Source organism: Geotrypetes seraphini, chromosome 1, assembly GCF_902459505.1.
Source record: "Geotrypetes seraphini chromosome 1, aGeoSer1.1, whole genome shotgun sequence".
Taxonomy (NCBI): Eukaryota; Metazoa; Chordata; class Amphibia; order Gymnophiona; family Dermophiidae; genus Geotrypetes; species Geotrypetes seraphini.
In genome coordinates, this window is record NC_047084.1 from 451742600 (window position 1) to 451767922 (window position 25323).

General features: G+C 47.9%; 1 protein-coding gene across 3 annotated transcripts in view; it reads right to left on the reverse strand.

The window, feature by feature from the left end:
* The window catches only part of KDM5C (lysine demethylase 5C), a 261961-nt gene that overhangs the window by 208444 nt on the left and 28194 nt on the right, over nucleotides 1-25323 (reverse strand). For all 3 annotated transcript variants that reach the window (XM_033921375.1, XM_033921366.1, XM_033921383.1), the window contains one exon: nucleotides 24987-25110. In XM_033921375.1, the coding sequence (XP_033777266.1) occupies nucleotides 24987-25110 (124 nt within the window). The remainder of the gene's footprint in view (nucleotides 1-24986; nucleotides 25111-25323) is intronic.

Genomic DNA, 25323 nt, shown 5'->3' on the forward strand with positions numbered 1-25323 from the left:
AAAATTTTGCTTAAGAATGTTCTCCAACTTGCGCTCCTCAGAGTCCCGCAAGGCAGAACCGCCCTCAACAGGCACGGTATGCCGCTTAGAAATCGCCGAGACCACCGCGTCTACGACTGGCGATGTTAAAGTAGCCCGATCCCCCTCTGGGATGGGATACAAATGAGCCATGACACGCGCCAAACGAAACGGCGCCTCTGGCGTTTTCCACTGTTCCAGTACAATATCCTGAATATCCTGATGCATGGGAAAAGAGCGGGAAACGGTACGGATCCCCCGAAGCAGAGGGTCCCCACACGCGGAGTCTCTGGCGGCGCATCCTCAAAACGCAACCCCGAAGAAACCTGTTGAATCAGGTCCGGTAGCTCATCTCTCTGAAAAAGGCGCACCACGGACGCCTCTTCGCCGGAGGACGGGAAACCTGACAACCCGCCGCCAGCGGCCGTCCCCTCGAGAGAGTCCTGGAAATCCTCAAAAGGGTCCAGGTCCTCATCCAAACCGACATGCTCCTCAGACCATAAATCCTCGTCCCAAGACACCCGCGGACGCTTGGACAAGGGAGGAGGAGGAGAGGACGCCACAACAGACGAGAGAGGCAAAGCCGCAGGAAGCGCGGAGGAAACCCCACTCCCCAAAACCCCCTGGGCGCATCCGGGACCCCCAGCCGCCTGAAAATAGGGTCTGCACAAAGAAAAAAAGAAATAAGGGGAAAACCCCCCCTGAGGGTCCCAAGGGACTCCCTGCCACAGCAGGGGACCCAGCAGAAACCTGCCCCTGTTTTTCCAATACAGTGGGAAGGTCACCTGAGGTGGAAGACAAAATGGAGGGGCCAGACTGTGAAAATGGCGACTTTCCCGCCAAAAATGCTCCCTCCATAGCCTGTAGCGGCTGAGAAGCCTGAACAGTCCCAGCCACTAAAACAGGCAAGTCGGCATCAGCTGTCAAAAAATCAGCTGAGAGGGAATCCTTCGGGGAATCCCTCCGTGGGCGGTTGGGGAAGACCGGGCTTCCCCACTGCTCCCAGCCGACTCGCGAGGCACCATCGGCGGGGAGCTCTGGGCGCCTGCAGCCGCTGCCGACAGAGCTCCACCACCTCACCGGTCCAAACTACCGAGTTCAGTCCAGCCGCGAGTGCCTCGCGGCTGGACCAAATTGTGTCCCACTCCCCCGGAGAAGGGCACAATTGCTCCATACGAGACCTAGCTAGAAACAAAGTGCCGGTTAGATGAAAAAATACAGTAAAAAACAGTAAATTGACAGGGAAGCAACCCTGCAGACCGGCACTACCTCAGGATTTTTTTTTTTTTTTTTAACAGAACAGACTCCACAGGCTCCCGAAGCAATATGCCTTGCTTGATTTAGGGGGCAAGGCTTACTGCTGAGGCTCCTCTAAAAAATGTGGGGAGGTGGAGGAAGTGGGGGGAGGGACCCCGCTCGAGACCCGCCGGGTTTGACACCCCTGAGGTCGGACGGACCCCCAAACAGGGCCTGCCCAAGCTCTGTCCGGCCAAAAAGAGGGACTAGAAACCACCTAAACAAATTCCAACAGCCCTACCAAGGGAGATAGGTACAGATCACTCAACACCTGCTGGAGACTGAAAGAAGACTGAGGTAAATAGAGAAGGGAGTATATTATATACTGTCCCACAGTTTTGTTTTCAGTCTCCACCTGCTGGTCATGATTGGATATATACCCATTTGTAAAGATTAACCTCTACTGGTCTGGAGAGTGCTAAAGAAAGGTATAGTTTAGGGGTGACGACAGAAGAACACAACTTGTGTGTGATTGTATGTGATGATCGTAAGGTAGCCAAACAGGTTGAAAAGGTGACGGTGAAAGCTAGAAGGATGCTAGGGCGCATAGAAAGAGGTATGGCTAGTAGGAAAAAGAAGGTATTGATGCCCCTTTATAAGACTTTGATGAGCCCTCATTTAGAATATTGTGTACAATTCTGGAGGTCACACCTTCAAAAAGATATAAAAAGGATGGAGTCGGTCCAGAGGAAGGCTACTAAAATGGTGTGTGGTCTTCACCATAAGGCATATGGGGACAGACTTAAAGATCTCAATCTGTGTACTTTGGAAGAAAAGCAGTAGAGGGGTGATATGATAGATACGTTTAAATACCTACATAATGTAAATGCGCATGAGTTAAGAGGACATAGGATGAAGTTAAGAGGAGACAGTCTCCGGAGTAATCTAAGGAAATACTTTCTTTTTTCTTACAGAAAGGGTGGTAGATGCATGGAACAGTCTTCAGAGTAATATAAGGAAATACATATATATGTATATATATATATTTTTTTTTTTTTACAGAAAGGGTGGTAGATGCATGGAACAATCTCCCAGAAGAGGTGGTGGAGACAGAGACTGTGTCTGAATTCAATAGGGCCTAGGATAGGCACATGGGATTTCTCGGAGAGAGAAAGAGATAATGGTTACTGCGGATGGGCAGACTAGATGGGCCATTTGGCCTTTATCTGCCATCATGTTTCTATGTAAATTAGAATCATTATTGTTCACTTTGTCTTCTGACCGAATCTCCCCGACCTGCGCATGGGCACTATTGCTGGGGAACAGTGCACTTTGGGGAGGAATCCACGGCACTAGCAGAGCCACCATTCCAGAGGGTTCCATGTGGCCCTTGTTAAAATCATATAAGCCTCAAACATCATTAATAAATTCAAGAAGGGGAACCCCTGCCCCTGATGTCCAGACGGCCCCTGCAGACGCTGTTTAGCTCATTTTTGAGGTTTCCCAGCCATACTGTGGCTGCATTTCGCCAGGGACCAGGAGAGAAAGTGTCTGATTTAAATGAAAGAGGGAAATCTTTTGAAAAAAGATAACAGGCCACAGAATCACATGCTCCCTAGAAAATTCCAAGAAGGGAGTTCAACGAGAAAAGGCTTGCAACTCTTGACACACATCTTGTGGACGTAATAATGGTAATAATGGTCACAAGAAACAGTCTTCAAAATAAGGTCTTTCATCATGCAGGAGCTCAGGGGCTCAAAAGGGGAACGAATCTACACCAACCGAACCAGGTTGAGATCCCAGGCTGGAACCGAAGGGTGTACAAGCAGCCGCAAAATTTCACCGCTCTCAAGAAACGGATCATATCAAGATAAGATGACAACTGTCACCCGCACACAAGACCTTGAAAGGACGCCAAGGCCAAAACTTGAACCCATAAAGAGGACCAGGCAAGGCCCCTCTCAAGTCCATCCAGCAAGAAATCAAAGATGTGAGGCAAGGATGCGCAAAAAAAAAAACCACACCTCCCAAGCAGAACACCATCCCTCAAAGAGATGCCAGATACACACATAAGCACAGGAGGTCAAGAACTTCCTAGATTCCAAGAGCGTAGATACTACCTTATCTGAATATCCTTTCTTGCTTAGACGCTCCCTTTCAAAAGCCAAGCTGTAAGACAAAAGGGATCCAGATCGAACATGGGAATGGGATCCTGAGTCAGAAGTTCATCTGACAGGAGTAAAGGAAGAGAATCTGCCATGAGGAGATGAACTAGATCCTTGTACCACAGTCACCTCGGTCAATCTGGAGCCACCAGGATCATGCAGCCTGCATAACGTGCTAAGCAAAGAATTCTGCCCACCAGAGACCATGGAAGAAAGACATACAGCAGGCTGTCCATCGGCCAACACAGTACCAGAGCATCCAGCCCCTCGGCATGACGATCTCTGCACCAACTGAAGAACCTCTGTACCTTGGCGCTGAAACACATGGACATGAGATCCATCATCGGCCGACTCCACAACTGAACTATCAGATCGAAGGCCTCCATCCTGAGACACCACTCACCGAGATCTAGCACATGACGACCTAGGAAATCCGCCTGGACATTGTCCACCCGCCAACTCCATGAGAAATGCTGCCTCCTGTACTACTAGACGGCTCTTAGTTCCCCATCGATTAATGTAGGCAGACCTCACTGGCTCTCAAAGCTGTAATCAGTGCTCTCAGGCAAGGCGTACGGAAGAAGGTGAAGGAATGGAGGGAGGCACTTGGACACCCGAATGCAACCCCCCCCTTCTTGAGGTCAAAAAGGACCCCCGTGGTATCCAAACTCTATCCAAACAAAAAAAAAAAAAGGACCAGAAAAAGGCCATCATATATCCTCGCCAACAAACCCTAACTAAAGGACAAAAATAAGGACTGCACAGTCCACTTGTACTACTGCTAGAATTCAGTATGTTCTCAGTCTCCACCTGCTGGCAGAAGAGCGTAAACTTATCTGTTTGTGCCGATCTGGAGGGATGCTAAATAAATAAATTAATAAATTTGCAGGACACCCCCCCCACCCCGATTTGGTTTCTAAAGCTGTCAGGCTGATACTCACTGTGTAATGCTGTGTACTGGCAACTGTAAACAGCTTACAGGGAGATCCTCTGCTTCATCAAGCCTGGAATCCAGACTGCTTACATCTGCTGACTACCTTTCTGGCCCACGAACCGGCCAAAGACCTCAATCCCCACTGTATCAAACGCACATACATGGGGAATGCAGTCAGCCCTGATCCTGGAAAACCACCATGGAGCCACTCAAGCCCACTGCAGATGAATCTAGGGTGAACCTTGCTCCCAATTAGTGCAGGCTGTCTAAGAGGGTGAACTGCAAAGCAGTCTACCCCTTGGAAGTAAACCCTAGACCTCAGAGTCTGCATTCTCCTACAACCAGAGCTGTCTATAGCACCAAAAAGCCTCACAACAGTTAGTGAAAAAGACTGAATTTAAAATAAAAAAAAGCATGGGCAGACAAGTTCCTACCGTCTCACTTGTAGGAAGACAACTGAGAAGTTGAAGGACAGCCCAGAGGTAAGGGAGGAGGAGCAAAAAAGAATGCAAATGAAGCTCCCTATAAGAGTTCTCACAAGAAAAGGCTGACAATAGAGTTACACGGGGACAGAAATCCTGCCTGTCCCTGCCAGAATTCTGCCAGCCCCCACCAGAATCCCCTTGGTTCCCGCCATAAAAATTACAGGGATGTACATGACTAACAGAAAAAGAACATATCAGAATCATGAACAAATTCACAGCAACAGGGAAAGTGCCAACAGAATGCCCACATAAGAAAAATACAGTGACAGTCTATGAGGGAGGGAAAAACCCCTCCAAAAACAGAGCATAGAAGGTGCAGCAGGAAGTCATCCTCCTGAAGTTAATTAATACTGCAACAGTGGTCTCCCCAGAAATTTTTTCCAGCTGGGTGGCATGAAAAAGTAGCTGGGTGGGGCGGGATGGGGAAAATTAACCCCCCCTCTTTTACTAAGGTGTGCTAGCATTTTTAGCGTGCGATAACCCCTACGCTATGCAGGAAAACTAATGGCAGCTCAATGCTGACGTTAGTGTCTAGTGCGCAGGGCAATTCTGCACGCGCTAAGCGCACGCTAAAACCGCTATCGCAGCTTAGTAAAAGGAGCCCTAAATGTGTACTATTTTTATTAATTATTATTTTCCAATGCTCAATCTGACTTCCTTTTTTAAGGCTTGACACTTATGCCAGAATATTTTTACTAAATTTAAGAAGTATCCAATTCTAGAAGGGAATAATTAGATATTTGCCCTCTTTCAAATGGTATAGAGGTTTAAAAAGGGAAATGCATTAAGAAGTCATTAGGTTCAATCTAGCCATTTATTTCTGCATGAATTTAAACAACTAAAAAAAAAAAAAGATAAATATAGCTCATCCAGTCATATAAGAAATGGCTCTACAGCACCTCTAATAATGTTTTGATCGCTAGGTTCCTTCCTGAGGTCTCACTGAGGATATGAAATAGATGCTATCCCCACTTCCAGACCTCTTCCACATAATTTATGGAAAGGTGTTACTGAGCCTTGAAGGAGACCCGTGTGATTGATCTTTATCTGCTACTTTTTTATTTTGCTGTAGAGCAAAGTGAGAGCTAGGGCAAAACAGTTTAGGTAAAGATGCAGATAATAATTAGCAATGTATTAAAAATATTTTATTTTTATTTGCTTATAATGTCATTTGAAAGCTGCTTGATGTTAATACAACTTTAATTTAATTCTTTATAATGTGTGTGTAGGGGGGGAGGGACAACACCTACATCAACAGTAAAGTTAGAATAGGGTTATCAAATCCAGTGGCGTACCTAGTATATATGACAGCCAGTGCTGATCATTTTTTTAACAACCCCCTCCTCTCTATAAAAAAGATATTTTTAGTAATAATCCATGAGTCACACAACAAGGGTGCACCTAGGAAAAGGCAGCATCTTAAACACTGCAGTGAGCACTAGAACACCAACACACGCAATGTAAAACTAAACAAGCCAGATCCTGCACAGTTAATTGATCCTGTACAATCGATGCTAACAGAAAGCCATGTCCTTTTCATACACACAGACAGATACACCCTCGCCTAATATGGAATAATCACAAACTAAAAATAGAACTATGTAGACAAAAGTTAAACTGAACCAAGAAACCAGACTCTGCATACAATGCAACACCACAGAAACAGTGGCATGTCCTCTAATACTGTGCAAAATATAAAGACAGTAGATGTAAATTTGAAAAAAACTGCTACGTAACAATCACCACTTTACAAATTAACAAATAGAAATAAAACAAATAGAGAAATAAGAAAATACCATTTTATTGGACTATTCCATTTTTCAATTAGCTTTTAGAGGCCAAATCTTTCTTCAAGACAGTACAGCAGGGGTGCCCATGCCCACACTTTTTTGGCTTGCGAGCTACTTATTTAAAAATGGCCAAGTCAAAATGATCTACCAACAATAAAATTTGAAAAAACAAAGCACACTGTACGCAGAGAAAGCACAGTTACTTACCGTAACAGTTGTTATCCAGGGACAGCAGGCAGATATTCCCACACATGGGTGACATCACCGACGGAGCCCCGCAGCGGACAGCCTCGAAAGCAAACTTGCTTGAAGATCTCGATCTTTCGAGCACTGTACCGCGCATGCGCGCGTTCCTTCCCGCCCGAACTAGGGGGCACATCTCCTGAGAGGATCCTCAGTTCAGATACCTAGCCAAGAAGCCAACCAGGGGAGGTGGGAGGGTTGTGGGAATATCTGCCTGCTGTCCCTGGATAACAACTGTTACGGTAAGTAACTGTGCTTTATCCCAGGACAAGCAGGCAGCATATTCCCACACATGGGTGACCTCCAAGCTAAGTAAAAATGGATGGAGGGAAGTTGGCAATTTATTAAAAAAGATTTTGCAAAACAGATTGGCCAAAGTGGCCATCCCTCCTGGATAAGGAATCCAGACAATAATGAGAGGTGAAAGTATGAACCGAGGACCAAGTGGCAGCTTTGCAGATTTCCTCAATGGGAGTTGATCGAAGGAAAGCTACAGATGCCGCCATAGCTCTAACTTTGTGGCCCGTCACTCGACCTTGCAGAGGAAGACCAGCCTGAGTGTAGCAGAAAAAAATACAAGTAGCCATCCAGTTGGAGATTGTGCGTTTTGATATAGGACGTCCCAACTTGTTTGGATCAAATGAGATGAAAAGTTGAGGAGATGTTCTGTGAAGTTGAGTGCGTTGGAGGTAGAAAGCCAAAGCACGTTTACAGTCCAAGGTATGAAGAGCGGCTTCTCCAGGATGAGAATGAGGCTTTGGAAAAAACACAGGTAGAACAATAGACTGATTGATGTGAAATTCTGAAACAACTTTAGGTAAGAATTTAGGATGAGTACGGAGGACCACTTTGTCATGGTGAAAAACTGTGAAGGGTGGATCTGCAACTAAAGCTTGTAGCTCACTGACTCTTCGAGCAGAAGTGAGAGCAATCAAAAACACAGCTTTCCAAGTGAGATACTTGAGGTGGGCTTTGTCAAGCGGTTCAAAAGGAGGTTTCATAAGTTGAGCTAAAACAACATTGAGATCCCAAACCACTGGAGGTAGTTTAAGCGGTGGTTGGAGATCGAGAAGTCCTTTCATAAAGCGAGAAACGATAGGATGTGCAGAAAGGGGTTTTCCATCCAAAGGCTGATGAAAAGCAGCTATATAACTAAGATGGACTCGAATAGATGTAGTTTGAAGTCCAGATTGTGATAAATGGAGTAAGTAGTCCGGAACGGATGTCAAGGAGGAAGATCTGGGTGGCAAGTGACGTGTAGAACACCAAGCAGAGAATCTAGTCCACTTCTGGCCATAACATTGTCTAGTTGATGGTTTTCTGGAAGCAAGTAAGATATCTTGAACAGACGGAGAGAAATGAGAAAAGTCTGTTATGCAGAAAGGTACCAAGCTGTTAAATGTAGAGACTGCAGATTGGGATGAAGCAAGGATCCTTGACTCTGCGTGAGTAGAGAGGGAAATACTGGTAGAAGAAGAGGCTCCCTGGTGCTGAGTTGAAGTAGAAGGGAGAACCAAGGTTGTCTGGGCCACCGAGGAGCTATCAGAATCATGGTGGCATGTTCTGACTTCAGTTTGACTAGAGTCTTGAGAATCAGAGGAAACTGAGGAAAAGCATAAAGGAACTGATTCCTCCAGTCCAGTAGAAACGCATCCTCTTCGAGACGTTGAGGGGCATAGATGCGGGAGCAAAATTGAGGCAGTTTGAAGTTGAGAGGTGACGCAAACAGATCTATCTGTGGAGTTCCCCAACGGGCAAAGATTTGGCGAAGAGTAGGAGAATTGAGTGTCCATTCGTGAGGCTGTAGAAGACGACTCAATTTGTCCGCCAAATAATTGTGTTGACCTTGAATATAAACAGCTCTGAGGAAGATGTTGTGAAGAATTGCCCAATGCCACAATTTCAGAGCTTCTTGACAGAGGGAGTGAGAGCCCGTCCCTCCCTGTTTGTTGACATAATACATGGCTACCTGGTTGTCGGTATGTACAAGAATCACCATGTCGTGAAGGAGATGTTGAAAAGCTTTGATAGCATAGAATATCGCTCTGAGTTCCAATAGATTGATAGGACACCGACGGTCTGCTTGAGTCCAGAGACCCTGAGTGCGAAGACCGTCCACATGAGCTCCCCATGCATACATTGATGAGTCGGTTGTGAGGACTTTCTGATGAGGAAGAGGGTGGAACAGCAAGCCTCTGGAAAGTTTTAAAGAGAGCATCCACCAACGGAGAGACTTCCGCAATGAAGGAGTTATGGAAATCAGTCGAGTTGGTGGATCCACTGATTGCTGCCATTGGGATGCCAGTGTCCATTGAGGAATACGAAGGTGAAGTCTGGCAAAAGGAATCACATAAACTGTAGAAGCCATGTGACCGAGCAGAACCATCATCTTTCGTGCTGGAACAGTTGAAAGTTGGAAGAGTTGTTGAGAAATCTGAAGCAGGGCGGCCTGACGTGGTTGTGGAAGGTATGCTCTCAGATTGATAGTGTCCAGAGTTGCTCCTATGAATTGGAGAGACTGAGGAGTCAACTGAGATTTGGGAAAGTTGATGTGAAATCCCAAACTTTGTAGAAAAAGAATAGTCTGTTGGGTCGCTGCAATAACCCCTGAAAAAGAGGGAGCCTTGATGAACCAGTCGTCTAGGTATGGAAATACTTGGAGACCCTGGTTGCGAAGAGCTGCAGCCACGACCACGAGACATTTTGTGAAAACCCTGGGAGAAGAAGCCAATCCGAAGGGGAGAACTCGGTACTGCAGATGAAGGCTTCCTACTTGGAATCTGAGGTACTTGCGAAATGCTGGATGAATAGGGATATGAGTATACGCCTCTTTGAGATCGAGGGAACACATCCAATCCCCTTGGTCCATTAAGGAATATAAAGTTGGCAGTGTGAGCATTCGAAATTTCTCTTTGACTAGATATTTGTTGAGAGCTCTGAGATCCAGGATCGGTTGCAAATCCCCCATCTTTTTGGGAACTAGAAAATAACGGGAGTAGAATCCCAAGTTCCTTTGGGAAAGAGAAACTTCCTCCACAGCTCGTAGGAGAAGCAGAGCTCGAGCTTCTTGGAGAAGAAGGGGAAGATGCGACTGATTGGAAGGACACTCTCTTGGATGGCGATCTGGAGGCACCTGAAGGAGCCGAAGAGAGTATCCCTCTCGTAGGATGGTAAGCACCCAGAGATCTGATGTAATGAGCTCCCACTGGTGATAAAATGTGGAAAGGCGACCCCCTATGGGGAGGGGAGAATTTGGAAACAGAGAAATTTGAATGCTCATGTCGAAATTGTCAAAAAGACTGAGCAGACTTGGTGGCAGCAGGAGTCTGAGATTTTTGTTGTCGCTGTTGTTGAGGAGGACAACGAGGAGGAGGTCTTGAAAAAGCAGGAGTCGTTTTCTGAGGATAACGACGTGGAGTCTGTTTGAAACCTCTAGTTGGTGCAGGTTTAGGTTTTGGTCGAATGAGGGAAGCAAAAGAGCGTTCATGTTCTGAAAGACGCTTGGTAGCTGCCTCAATAGTCATCAAATAATTCATTTCCCTGACAAGGTAGATTTGCCAATCTATCTTGAAGGTTGGGATCCATGTCCACAATACGTAACCATGCTAAACGACGCATGGCTACAGCAAAGGCCGATACTCGAGACGAGAGTTCAAATGCATCATATGAGGCTTGTAATATGAAGAGTCGTAATTGAGAAAGAGTCTTAAGGATGAGTTTAAATTCTGAAAGACGAGTGGTAGAGATATCCGGGTAAAAAGATGGTAAAATCTTCAGAAAATGGTTGAAGTAAGACGTAAAGATGTAGCTGTAATTAAGAACTCTATTTGCCATCATAGAGTTTTGGTATAAACGGCGACCAAACTTATCCATGGTACGACCTTCTCTACCTGGAGGAATTGAAGCATAGATTTTGGAAGGATGTGCTTTCTTTAAAGAGGATTCTACTACCAGGGATTGATGAGATAGTTGAGACTTTTCATAACCTTTACATGGAACTGTTCGATAACGGGATTCCAATTTAGATGGAATGGCAGTGATGGAATAAGGAGTCTCCATATTACGAACAAAGGTTTGTTTCAGAACAGGAGTCATAGGTAATCTGAGGGACTCTTTCGGTGGATGAGGAAGCTCCATATCTGCTAAATATTCAGGAGTATATTTAGAATCTGAATGAAGATCCAGTTTGAGAGCTTGTCCCATATCAAAAATAAATTAGGCAAAAGAAATGGATTTGGAATCAGACGCTTCCTCAGGAGATACACTGCGAGATTTAGGAAGAGCTGGGTATGAGGGAGAAGCCTCTCTAGAATATGGTGAAAGTGGTTCTGAGTTTAGACGTAGAGTCACAGAAGAAGCTGCACTGTGAGGTGAAGTAAGAGAATGTTTTCTCTTCAGGCTCCTGGATGGAGAAGTACCAGGTGTATGTGGTACAGAATGAGTCGAGGTCTGTGGTGAACTGTCTCGACGGGGTTGCTTCGATGGTGGAGTCTTCGGTCGAGAAGGACTTCGAGTCGATGCGCGATGGTGTCGAGATCTGTGCTTCTGCTTCGAAGAATGAGGCAGAGAAGTCTCGGTATCCAATGCCGAAGACTCCCTCCGAAGCTTGGGAGCAATAGGTCTCGAATGCTTCGACCGGTGCTTCGGAGGAGGCGAGTCTGAAGAAGAATCAGACGAAGAAATTTTCTTCGGTGTCCTGGATCGGCCTCAAGATACTGGAAGCTCTGGTTGTGTGACAGGCTGATCAGTCCGAGGCAAAGTCGAGGACGGGACCAATTGAGCCACTAAGGAGGAAATCTGAGTGGTGAGTATAGATTTCAGCATGTCCTCCAGCATCGGCACCGCGACAGAAGATTCTGACCTCGTAGGTGCAGCAGTACGCTCCGAAGAGGGCGACCTCGAAGGTGAGTATTCCCTTATCTTGGAGGTACGCTTGGAAGATGGACGTGCAGAGGAGTCTGGTGGCTTCTTGGGTACGGTACCTGAAAGAGAACCCGGAGACTTACCCCCCATAGAAGACTTCGCAGATGGCACCGTCTTTGAGGGAACCGAAGCAGGTAAGGTCGAGGCCTTCGAGACCGAAGCTCCAGCCGGAGCCTGGGTTGAAGCCTTCGAGACCGTAGTCGTCGAAGTCGAAGCCTTCGAGACCGGGGCAGCCGCCGAGGTCGAAGCAGAATCCGAAGGTTGCTCCATGTCTCCGAAAAGTTGAAAAAATTGAGCGCACCGGCGTCGAAAAGCCCGTGGAATAAGAGTGAAACAACGGTGACAATCTTCTGGGGAATGAGTGGGACCCAGGCACTGTAGACAGCGGCAGTGGGGATCGGTGACCGAAATCACACGATTACACTGGCGACAACGTTTGAACCCGGTAAGAGGCCGGGACATGGAAAAAAATAAAGTCCGTGTCGAACGAAAGGAGCAAATGGGCCTAGGCCCAAGGCTCACCGGCCGGACACGAAATCAAAGAAACAATTGAAACTTTTTTTTTTTTTTTTAATTTTAATTTTTTTTAAGAAAAGAAAACGAAAAAGAAATAGGAGAGCACAGCGACCGAACTTAACTGAAAGAAAAGAAACAGCCGCGGTGAAGAGAAGGCAATGCTGCAGAGATGTAGAAAAACGTGTCTTCTTGTCTCCGCGGAATTAAACGAACTGAGGATCCTCTCAGGAGATGCGCCCCCTAGTTCGGGTGGGAAGGCACGCACGCATGCGCGGTACAGTGCTCGAAAGATCGAGATCTTCAAGCAAGTTTGCTTTCGAGGCTGTCCGCTGCGGGGCTCCGTCGGTGACGTCACCCATGTGTGGGAATATGCTGCCTGCTTGTCCTGGGATAAAATATTAATTATCATTTGTATTTTTTTTTTTAAGAGGTCAAGGCTAAGGTGACCATACATCCTGTTTTCGGACCGACCGTCCCATTGTCCCAATCCACCGCTTCGTGACAACGTCCTGAAGCAGTGCATGGGGACACTGGGACGGGTGATCGCTTTCCCTCCCTGCTGTGCCAATTCAAAGTCCGGTCTTGCCTTCTTCCCGACGCCAATTTTGACATCGCAGAGGACGTTCCAGGCCAGCCAATCGCTGCATGGTTGAGCCGGAATGTCCTCTCTGACATCAAGATTGACGTCAAGGAAGGGAGAAGGAAGGCAGCTTTTGTTCCTGCCGCATCGGGGAAGCAGAGAAAAAGTAGACGACCATCGCGGCCCAAAACAGAGTGCCCAGGGCAGCTGCTCTTCTTGCTCCCACCTGCCTGCTAATACAGCCGAGAAGGGGAAAAGCTGAAGAGTAGGGGGGGAGGAGGCCAGGCAAGAGATCTCTTTTCCCTCGCAGCCAAAACTGTCCTTTTCAGAGGGGCCCCGACACAGCAGCTACCCCAAAGTTTTCCCTCTGCCGCAACTTCCCGTTTCTGACAGGATACATCGCGGCAGAGGGAAAGCTTCAGGGCAGCTGCCATGCCAGGGCACCAATTTAGGAGTTTAGCAAAGAAGTTTGGATCGCTGCCCCCCCCCGGATCTGTTGCTGTTTGCTCCCCCTCTAACGCCAGCCCTAGGCACCTGCCTCCTGGGCCTACCCTTTAATCCGCTCTTATCCACAACCTGCGAAGACCAACTTCTGCCCAGAATTCTTTCCATATTCAGCTTCAACCTAAGTCAGAATTTTATTTTTTTTTTGTGTGTGTGTGGGGGGGGGAAATCTTGGATCCATTGTTTGCTTGAATATAATCTGTTTGTAGACGTGGAATGACTGAAGGAAATAATTTGTTGTTTTCGTGGCAACAATAGGGGAGTCTACTAGATGACAAAGTAATTTTGAGGTGTCGGGGCAGGGGGGATGCAGACTTGATGACTTAAAAAAATAAGTCCCCCTTCTTGTCAATGCTGAGTCAATCATTCATGCATAAGGTGACCATACGCCCCGTTTTCAATGGAATAGTCCCATTTTTGGACCGACCGTCCCATTGTCCCAACCTACATAAGGACATAGGAAGGAGGCACTGAGGGCACTAAGGACATAGGAAAGAGACACTAAGGATACAGGACGGAGGCACTGGGGGCACTAAGCACATAGGAAGGAGGCACTAGGGCAGGGGTAGGGAACTCCGGTCCTCGAGAGCCGTATTCCAGTCGGGTTTTCAGGATTTCCCCAATGAATATGCATTGAAAGCAGTGCATGCAAACAGATCTCATGCATATTCATTGGGGAAATCCTGAAAACCCGACTGGAATACGGCTCTCGAGGACCGGAGTTCCCTACCCCTGCCCTAGTGCCTCCTTCCTATGTGCTTAGTGCCCCCAGTGCCTCCGTCCTGTATCCTTAGTGTCTCTTTCCTATGTCCTTAGGGGCACTAATATCATAGGAAGGAGGCACACTGGGGGCACTAAGGACATGGGAATGAGGCCATTATGAATTAATAAGATATTATGTGTACATGAAAAATGAATGGAAGAAATTGGGGGCGGGGTGTGACTGACAATTAGTAGATGTCTCCTTTTGGAGAAAAAAAAAAAAAATGATCAGGTTAGTCAAGGCAGATGACTTTAAAATATGCAATGTCACGTCAGGGTAGTAGATGCATAGAACAATTTCCCAGAAGAGGTGATGGAAACAAGAGACTTTGTCTGAATTCAAAAAAGTGTGGGATAGGCACATGGGATCTCAGAGAGGAAGAGATAATGGTTACAGTGGATGGGCAGACTGGATAGGGCCATTTGGCCTTTATCTTCCATCATATTTCCATACAGAGGCCCAGTGCTGCTGCCTTCAGTTGTAGGAAGGCTTAGGGCCCCTTCTAGCATGGGTGCCCATGCAAGTGCCTTGTTTCAATCCCACTAATGCCAGCACTGCTAATTGGACAAAATACTTTAGAATATTAAATCATGCTATATATCTAAGGTATATAATGCTACATGTATAATTATAAATGGGGTAGTTGAAAACACCCACTGCAAGTAAAATAATATATTGATGATTCTTTGTGTTTATTTGGCTATCAAGACCTATGCTTTAACTGTTGGTGGTCTTTACTGCCCCTCAGAAGAGGCCTTGGTTAACTGCTCACTGGCCCTAAAAGCAACCCCTACTATCCCCACAATTAATGCTGTTTCCTAAAAGACTTCCATTTTTCTGATCTAAATGCATTTTAAAATAATGGATACCAATCTTAATTAAGCTAAAACCCGGATCCTAACTCCCACTATCTGCATTACTCACACGACGAAGAGCCAGCTCTGATCCAAACGCCTTTTTGCTTCCTTTTGGTTGTGACCTCCTTTCTTTACACCGGAAGTAATTGTGGTTTCATGGTGCTAGCTGGAAGTTTAGGTGAACAGGAATTATGGCGATTTGTTTGTTCCCGGGGCATATTCTGTTGAAGGGAGTAATTTCTTTTCTTGTTATATAGTGTGAAGAATTCGGAGATCTATAGAGTCCCGATTTTTCCTAGTCTGTTTTCGGGCCGTTCTAATGTTTGTAATAGTGTCTTTTTTTAGGTAGAGTTGTTGATGTTTGATTACTGGCATTTGCATTTATTATGAAAAGAAACTTTTATTCAAAACCAACCACAATCGTCTTAGCCCGTAGCAAACATATGCTCCGGGGCTCTAAAGTGTGCGGGTGCCCGTTTCCCTTCTCTTCCACACACCCCCCCCCCCCCCCGACATAACTTTCGGTTTCGGAGAGAAGAGAAGGGAAGCCGGCACGCACACTTTAGAGCCCCTGAGCATAAGTTCACTAGGGACTAAGGCATGAAATCTCAAAGCCGGCTTTTTTTTTTTTTTTTTAATGTTGAGCAGCAGCGGCAGCAGCAGAATTTAGCTGGGCGGTCACCTAAATTACCCGGGTGGACCGCCCGGCTGAAAGGCCCTAAGGAGAACACTGCTGCTATAACATTTTCGTGTAATTGTGAACCCATCTCTCTTCACTCTCCCTCCCATCCTCTCCGCAGAGCACTCCAACCCATACAGCACTCTCAAACCACAACATGCTTACTCCAAGCATACCACATTCAGACATCAAGCACACTAGCTCGAGAGCAACAGACAGGGCCAGTAAGTTGAAATCCCATAGGGTAGATACCTCAAATCCCTAAAGGCAGAGTTAGGTCGAGGCAGCAGATACAACAGAATTGGCCGCGGCTTGAAACACCCTCCACAGTGAAACACAAAGCTTTTTGTCGCTATTCAAGGTAGCAGTGTAGGTCTGTAGTTCAAAAGTAGCTAGCTCCCGCATTTTGTGAAGCCACTGGAGGAAGGAGGCCGGAGCCGCCTCCACCCAGAGCAGGAGCAAGAGCTTTTTTACCACCAGGAGTGCAGTGTATAAAAACTTCTGGTGTGGCAAGGCAAACTCTTCATGCGATACCTCCCTCTGATCTCCCAAGGGCAATAGACCATAATTCCTGGGTACTAGCCAGTCAAGCAGGTCATCAAGGAAAGATAGAACCTTAAGCCAAATAGCCGCATTCCAAAACATTCCAAAAACATATGTACTAGTGTGACCATGGTCCTCTGATAATGGGATCAGGTTGCACCATCCCAAAGCCCATGACTTGGCCCTGGACCGTGGAGATGTGAGCACGGTGTACGATCTTAAATTGCAACTGCCTGAGATCCGTAGATCCCGTTAATTGAATAAGGTTAGCAAAAAGGTCCAAAAACTGGGTGCTGGTATAGTCAAGAGCCAGGTCTACAATCCGGGCCAAATAAGGGGTGGGGAGGGCAGTCTTAAGGATCTGGTACCAAGTGGCTAAGGTATTCATCTGGAAACGTAACAAAGCCAGATGGGCATCCAGCCATCCAAAAGACCACTGCTCACCCCACCTGTGTCATAAGGAAAAATAATAATGTCGCACCTGCAAATATGCCCAAAACTGTGTAGCAGGGAGCACCCAACGGGACTGTAGTTGTGAAAAGGTGGGGAAAATCCCCATGCCCTCATCAGAAACATGCCTCAGGCAGCCCCGGGACTCCCATAATTGAAACCCCTAGGAACCCATCCCCAGGAGGAAGTCTATATTACCCACCAGGGGCAAGAATGGAGATGCCTAGGGAGTGCGCTGCTGTTTCCTCTGCCACCACCACGCCTGGCGAAGGGGTTTCAGAAAATTAAATCAGAAATCAGCCGCTGCTGAAGTCCACGGGTGCACATGCAGTTAAGGATACGAAGGAATGAGGTGCGCACCACTCGATTAACCAGCCAAGGGGGAGTATTTATAATGGCCTGAAATGCCCTCATGGACAAAGCGCATCAGGGAAGCGACATTTTACAATCGAATATTGGGGAGATTCAGTCCACCCTGCCGTTTATCCAAGGACAGGGTGACGAAGCTAATTCGGGCCCGTTTGTTACACCACAGGAAGGAAACAAGGAGAGATTTAAAAGTCTGTTCATCTTTGTTTGTGATCCATAAGGGGACCGTTTGGAGCGGATATAAAATTTTCGGTAGTAAGACCATTTTGAATAACGCCACTCTTCCCCAAAGGGAAAGCAGCAAATCCTTCCACTTCACATAAAGTTTATGGATAGCCTCAATGTGATGAAGAACATTATACTGATAGAGGAGATGAGGTTGGGTACTCAGATAGAACCCCCAGGTATCGCATCGGTTTCTGGACAGGGGCCACCGGAAGAGCATCATGCTAGCGCTCGTGCTTGTGAGAAGCCAGGGGTAGGAGTTCCAACTTGGCATAGTTAACACGAAGGCCCGATATGGTCCCAAAGTCTCAGACAATAGAGAGAGCCACCAGTAAGTGTAGGCGAGCTTGTTCCAGATATAATAGAATATTGTCTACGAATAGATTGATGCAACTCTCTCTAGCTCCAACTTTAATGCCCTGGATGATAGGATCGGAGCGGATCTTAACCGCCACTGGTTCAATAGCCATCAGAAAAAGGAGTGGGGACAACAGGCACCCCTGCCGGGTACCGCGTTTGAGCAGGAAGGGCAGAGTAAGGTATCCATTAACGAGGAGTCTAGCCTGGGGCAAGAAATAGACTATGCACCCATTCCACAAAGGTACCCTCCAACCCGTATTGACCCATGACACAAAAAAGATAAGACCAAGAAATGCTATCGAACACCTTCTCCATGTTGAGGCCCACAATAGCCACCCTATTGTCAACTCCTCTCCGAGAGTAAATGGCCATCAACGCCCTCGTGAGATTCATAGAGGCATATCTCCCAGGTACAAATCCGACCTGATCCTCATGAATAAGAAGGGGTAGAAAGGTGTTCAGATGATTAGCGAGCAATGCTGCGATCAATTTCGTGTCTTGGTTAAGAAGCAATATGGGTCTGTAAGATCCCATCTGAGAGGGATCCTTGCCTGGCTTTGGTAATAAAACATGGGCCAAATTATAGCAATCCACACTTTTCTGTGAATGTAAGGAATTATAAGCCCCTGCCAAGGATGACGTCTGACAGAATTTTAAAGTATTCGGGCCCATAGCTGCCAGGCCCCGGAGATTTCATTAATTTAAACCCCTTAATACCCATCTCCACCTCAAAGCGGGTATTCAGGGCTTGAATCTGGGCTGGAGTGAGCCATTCTGAAAAAAAAAACCCATCCCGGTCGGTATCTTCAGAAGGCTTATTGGCATAGAGGTCTTTGTAATAAGTCACGAATTAGTGATGGATATGGGCTTCTTTCGTATAAGTGTGACCTTGTGGATCGGTAATAGTCCATCCCTATCACAAGCACCAAGTCATTACGGCTAAGTGTGCCATTAACCTGCCGGCTCTCCCCCCCAGCGATGAAGGTTATATCGACGGAAATACAGCTCTCGCTCCTCTCGTTGCATGAGAATCGCATCTACCTGTTGTCTAAGGGTACGTATGCATAAACGATCAGTGTCCATCAAGGTCCCCTGGTGGCACCTCCGTAACTGCTATAGCTCTCCCGATAGTGTCAGCAATTCCGCTTCTTGTTTCTTTTTTTTCCCAAAGACATAGGCAATAATAAAGGCGCGCAGTACCGCCTTGGAAGCTTCCCAGAAGAGACCCGGTTGTTTCGGCAGCTACGATTTTCTGCTTCCTCTGCCCGGTCTTCTAGCTGCTTGATTTGCATCTCCAGCGCGGTTATACATTGGTCTGCTGCTACCGCCCAGTCCTCGTGTGCCAAGATGCGCTCCTCTGCCTGCTGGACCCGCGCGGTGTGTCCGGCTATACTGTCTTTCACCTCCTCCAGAACCGTGTGCAACTTCGATAACTTTTCGTCCAGCAGCTTGGAAAGATGGCAGACGGAGACCTGCATATCCACATCGTGTTGAGGCGGAGCAGGGGATATCGGGCTGGAGGCCATCATGTTGGGAGTTTTTGCGGGCTTTTCCTTTCCGGGCTGCGTGGACTTTATCAGCATACCTGCCAAAAGGAGAAATTAGGTTCTTACCTGCTAATTTACTTTCTTTTAGCTTCTCCAGACCAGTAGAGGTTAACTTTACGAATGGGTATATATCTAATCATGACCAGCAGGTGGAGACTGAAAACAAAACTGTGGGACAGTATATCCTATCCCCTCTTCTCTATTTCCCTCAGTCTGCCGAATAGCCAAGCAGAATCAAGAACTGGAAAACAGAAAGAAAACAATACTCTTAACAGGAGTAACAATTAACATACCCAAAAACTGCTGTTGGAAAATGCAGAGGAGAAATACCCGAAGGAAAAATGTCCCCACAGCTCGCCAGCTAAGCCAGCCGAGCCACAGCCGCTGTTCTTCAAATCTCCCCGGCCCTAGAAAAATACTAGAACCCGCAGCAAAACACAAAAAACTGCCCGCGCAACAGCCCGAACAACAACAATAACAACAGACAGGGTGGGGACCTCTACTGGTCTGGAGAAGCTAAAAGAAAGTAAATTAGCAGGTAAGAGCCTAATTTCTCCTTCTTTAGCACTCTCCAGACCAGTAGAGGTTAACTTTACGAATGGGACGTACCAAAGCAGTCCCTCTCACGGGCGGGACCCCCGAAGGGCCGATACCAGTACACGCTCACCGAACACCGCGTCCCGACGCGCCTGCACATCAAACCGATAATGACGAACAAAAGAATGCAAGGAGGACCAAACCGCAGCCTTACAAATATCCACTGGAGGCACGAGCGACGACTCAGCCCAAGAAGCCGCCTGACCCCGAGTGGAATGAGCCTTGAGAAACTCCGGAACAGGCTGCTGTTTCAGAAGATAAGCGGAAGCAATCGTCTCCTTGATCCAGCGCGCAATAGTAGCCTTAGAAGCGCCAGCTCCCCGACGAGGACCCGCCAGGAGGACAAAGAGATGATCGGACTTCCGGAATTCCTGGGTCCGCTGCACATAAGAGCGAAGGACCCGACAGACATCCAACTTGCGCAGCTGCCGTTGCTCAGAAGAGCCCTCCCGACCACCCAAGACAGGGAGAACCACCGATTGATTGACATGAAAAGGAGAAACAACCTTCGGCAGAAAGGAAGGAACAGGCTGCAAGACGACCCGCTCCCTAGAAAACTCCAAGAAGGGAGCCCTACAAGAGAAAGCCTGCAGCTCAGAAACACGCCTAGCAGAAGTAATGGCCACCAAAAAGACCGCCTTCAAAGTAAGGTCCTTCAAAGAACAGTCGTCCAAGGGCTCGAAAGGCGGGCGCACCAAAACAGAGAGAACCAGATTAAGATCCCAAGAGGGAACCGAGGGCCGTAGGGGAGGCCTAAGCAACTTGGCCGCCCGCAAAAACCGAATCACATCAGGAAGAGCCGATAAACGCTGACCTGACACCAACCCTCGAAAGGCCGACAAGGCCGCAAGATGAACCCGGAGAGAAGACCAAGCCAGGCCTCTATCCAGGCCATCCTGCAAGAACTCTAGAATGTTAGGCAGAGAAGCGCGAAAAGAGGTCACTCCCCGCGCCCGACACCATTCCTCAAAGAGACGCCAAACCCGCACATAAGCCCGAGAGGTAGAAAGCCTCCGGGACCCCAACAGTGTAGAGATCACCTTGTCTGAATATCCCTTCTTGCTAAGGCGACCCCTTTCAAGAGCTACGCCGTAAGACAGAAGGGAGACGGGTCGAACATGGGAATGGGACCCTGCATCAGAAGGTCGTCCGAGAGAGGCAGAGGAAGAGGATCCGCCACCAGGTGCCTCACCAGATCCGCATACCACGGACGTCGAGGCCAATCCGGAGCCACCAGCACCACCAAACCCGGATGGTGAACAATGCGAAGAAGCACTCTGCCCACCAGCGGCCAAGGAGGGAACACATACAACAGCCCCTCCGTTGGCCACGGCTGGACCAGAGCATCCAGACCCTCGGCCAGACCGTCCCTGCGACGACTGAAGAAGCGGGGCACTTTGGCGTTGCCACCCGTGGCCATCAGGTCCATCAGGGGCTGCCCCCAAGCCTGCACTATCAACTGAAACGCCCCGGCGCCAAGACACCACTCTCCTGGATCTAGGAAGTGACGACTGAGGAAGTCTGCCTGAACATTTTCTACCCCGGCTATATGAGAGGCCGAGAGGTCCAGCAGATGGGACTCCGCCCAAACCATGAGCAGAGCCGCCTCCTGCGCCACCTGAGTGCTCTTGGTGCCCCCCTGACGATTGACATAAGCCACCGCCGTGGCATTGTCCGACAGCACTCTGACCGACTTGCCCAGCAAAAGGGAGTGGAAAGCCAACAGCGCCAGACGGACCGCTCTGGTCTCCAACACGTTGATCGACCAGGCGGCCTCCTCCGCGGACCAGGTGCCCTGCGCTGAGTGACCCAAACACTGAGCCCCCCAACCCAGGAGACTCGCATCCGTCAGGAGCACCGTCCACTGCGAGAGATCCAGACCCACCCCCTGAACCAGGTGAGGGGTCCGGAGCCACCAGCGCAGACTGCAGCGCGCCAACCCCCGCAGGGGCACCGGAACATCCAAATCTTGCCTCTGGGGAGACCACCTCCGGAGCAGAGCATACTGAAGAGGACGCATGTGGGCCCGCGCCCACCTCACCACGTCCAGGGACGCCGCCATCGACCCCAAGACCTGGAGGAAATCTCGCGCCCGAGGACACCGGGACGCCAAAAGCAGACGAATCTGCGATTGCAACTTGCTCACCCGGGCCTCTGGAAGGAAGACCTTCCCCAAGGAGGTGTCGAACAGAACCCCAAGGTACTCCAGGCGCTGAGCTGGGACCAACCGACTCTTGGAAAGGTTGACCACCCAGCCCAGCGACCGGAGAAACTCCACCACCCGAGCCGTAACCCGGGATCTCTCCTGCAACGACTTTGCCCGAATCAACCAGTCGTCTAGGTAGGGGTGAACCAGGATGCCCTCCGACCGCAAGGCTGCCGCGACGACCACCATCACCTTGGTGAACGTCCGGGGAGCTGTGGCCAGACCAAAGGGAAGCGCACAGAACTGATAGTGCCGCCCCAAGATCGCAAAGCGCAGGAAGCGCTGATGAGTCCCGAATGGGAACATGCAAGTAGGCCTCCGTCAGATCGAGAGAAGTGAGGAACTCCCCCGGCTGAACCGCCAGAATGACCGACCGCAGAGTTTCCATGCGGAAAGAAGGAATCTTGAGAGCCCTGTTGACCCCTTTCAAATCCAGGATGGGCCGAAAGGTCCCCTCCTTCTTGGGCAATTTAGGGGGCAAGGCTTACTGCTGAGGCTCCTCTAAAAAAATGTGGGGAGGTGGAGGAAGTGGGGGGAGGGACCCCGCTCGAGACCCGCCGGGTTTGACACCCCCGAGGTCGGACGAACCCCCAAACAGGGTCCGCCCAAGCTCCGTCCGGCTAAAAAAAGGGACTATAGACCCCCTAAACAAATTCCAACAGCCCTACCAAGGGAGATGGGTACAGATCACTCAACACCTGCTGGAGACTGAAAGAAGACTGAGGGAAATAGAGAAGAGGGGATAGGATATACTGTCCCACAGTTTTGTTTTCAGTCTCCACCTGCTGGTCATGATTAGATATATACCCATTCGTAAAGTTAACCTCTACTGATCTGGAGAGTGTTAAAGAATGTGCCGTTCTGGACTCCAACGGAGCTCCCATACAGAACCAGGAGAGAACCCGGGGAAGTCAAGACGATGTACAAGCGTGAAACATGCTGACAAGCGCAGTGTAGGGGTTATTTTTAAGAAGTAGAGTGGAGCTCGAGCTGGAGATGTCCGATCAGCGCACTGTCATCATGTGACCCCCCCCATACATAATGCTTTCTTGTTCGACATATCAAAAGGTTGTTCTTGGAAAGGCTTTTATGATTATAATATGTATGCTTAAAGAAATAGAATTTAAGACTGTTGCATTTTCTCACTGCTTCAGGGGACAACATCTGATGCAGCTCACTATTTTCAGCGCTACTACCTTCTTTCTTATTTCTGTCCTTTTCGTACAAGGCATTTTTTTATTCTTCTGTAACTGGGGATCTGAGGGGAGTTGGGAGAGGGTTTGGTGGCTGATTGTTGTATGAATGAGGGTGGGGGAGTGAATGTTGGTAAGATGAGTAGTTGTGAGTGAGTGGTGTATTGGATATTTGAGGGTTTATCTAGGGGTAAAATAAAAAGCATGCTAAGGTTTACAGTATATTCATTCTCACTGTTTCTTCAGTTGTTGACCAGACCCATGTGTTTATTCTCATTTCTCTCTTGCCTTTGGGGATGGTATGGTTAATCTGATCCGATATATCTTTGTACAAAAATGTTTCTGCATTGACAATGGATTTAAAGTACAATACTTCCCCGAAATTCATGGGGTTCCATTCCTGGAACCCCCAAGAATTTCCCAGGGGTGGCAGGAGAGGACAGCTGGAGAGGCAGGAGAAGGCAGCTCGAGCACCGGCGGGTGAAGAAAATCACTCGCGGTCTGCTCCAACCGTCTCTCCCTGTAGTAAAGTCGGGCTACACCAATCAGGAGCTGCTTTGACATGCAGCTCCTGATTGGTGTAGCCCGACTTTACTACAGGTAGAGGCAGTCGGAGCAGACCACGAATGAGGGAGTCCGTGATTCGCAAACCGCAAATTCGCGGAATAACACTATATTATAACAATTTTTTTTTTTTTAAAGAAATAAGAGTTTAGGCGGGAGTTGGGACATGGCACAGAGGAAGGACTGAATGCGACTGTGTAGTGAATGCTGCTGCTGGTCTTTGAGTTCACGCTGCGGAGCAAGACCGTACCATGCTGACCACTCCCCCTCCTTGTTAGTAGTATGCTATTGGTACTTCAGATTTTTTTAATTTTTTTTTAAGTTGGTACTTGCTCCGGAGCCCACTGTATGCTGCCAAGTCTCTCCCGCACTCCTCTGCTGCACAGCCGCCGTGAGTGCGGGCTGCCTTGAATCACAATCCTTGAGGGGAGGTCTCACGCATCACCAAGGCTTACTACTGGGAGAGCTCTCCACTAATTTGATTGCTTTACATACACCAATATGAGAGAAAGAGCTGGAGCTTGATGACCAATCAGGAGCACTTCTACATAGAAGTGCTCCTGAATGGCCATCAAGCTCCAGCTCTGCCGTACATCCACCAATCAGGGAGACAATCAGCAACTGGTTGCTTGAGGGATTGAACTTAAAGAGGGTACATTAGGTAAGCCTCGTGGGAACACCCGACCAACATCCATCCCTGTGGGAGACCCATGGACCTGGGGGAGTGGATCCCCATGGGAATCCCATAGACCTGGGGGGGGTGGATCCCCGTGGGACCCGCAAGATTTCTATGATCCCCGTTCCCATGTAGACCTCTAAGTTGACTATCCATAGGTTCAAGAATAGAGTGTCTGTCATACTAGAAATACAAAATTCTAGAGGATCCCATTTGTTATCAGGAATTAGATTCTGGCTATCCCTGCCTTTTCACATAAGAGCTTCTACTTATAACTTTTACTGAAAATCTGTGAAAACATTTTTTTAATGTGTTTAATCACTTCTTTTGAGTTTTTTTTTCCCTGCCTTTATTTTATTTTTATTATCTACAGTACTTTGACCCAGTGGTGAGAGTTAGCAGGATACAAAAAAAAACATATTTCATGTGTTAGGTCTCCAAATCATGCAAATTTAGCACATGCATATTTGTTGTGAATATCCTGAAAACCTAACTGGCTAGTATGTGTGAAGGACTGGGTTGAGAACCTCTGTGCAAGACACAATGCTGTCCACACCCCTCACCTTTCTTGCGTAGATTCTTGTCTTTAGCCATGAGACCCAGCCCCATCATTTTAGGCCCTGCTCCATAGATCTGTAGCTTCTTCAGCTCTGGGTTTTTCTCAATGTCCTCCTCAGTGGGTTCTGGCTAAGGAAAGATAAAAAAAAATAAAAAGGACAGCTTAGAAAAGTGTTCACATTTAGGTAGTGGTGTGGTCAGAAGAGGGACAGAGCATTCTCCTAGGTAGCAAGAAGCACAAAATCTAAACTTTCATGCTCTTCTACAAAATAGTAGCCTGAGAAACTCCTCTGCCTATCTGTGGCTAGGAAGTTGTCCACTACCCACCAAGAGAGCCCCATT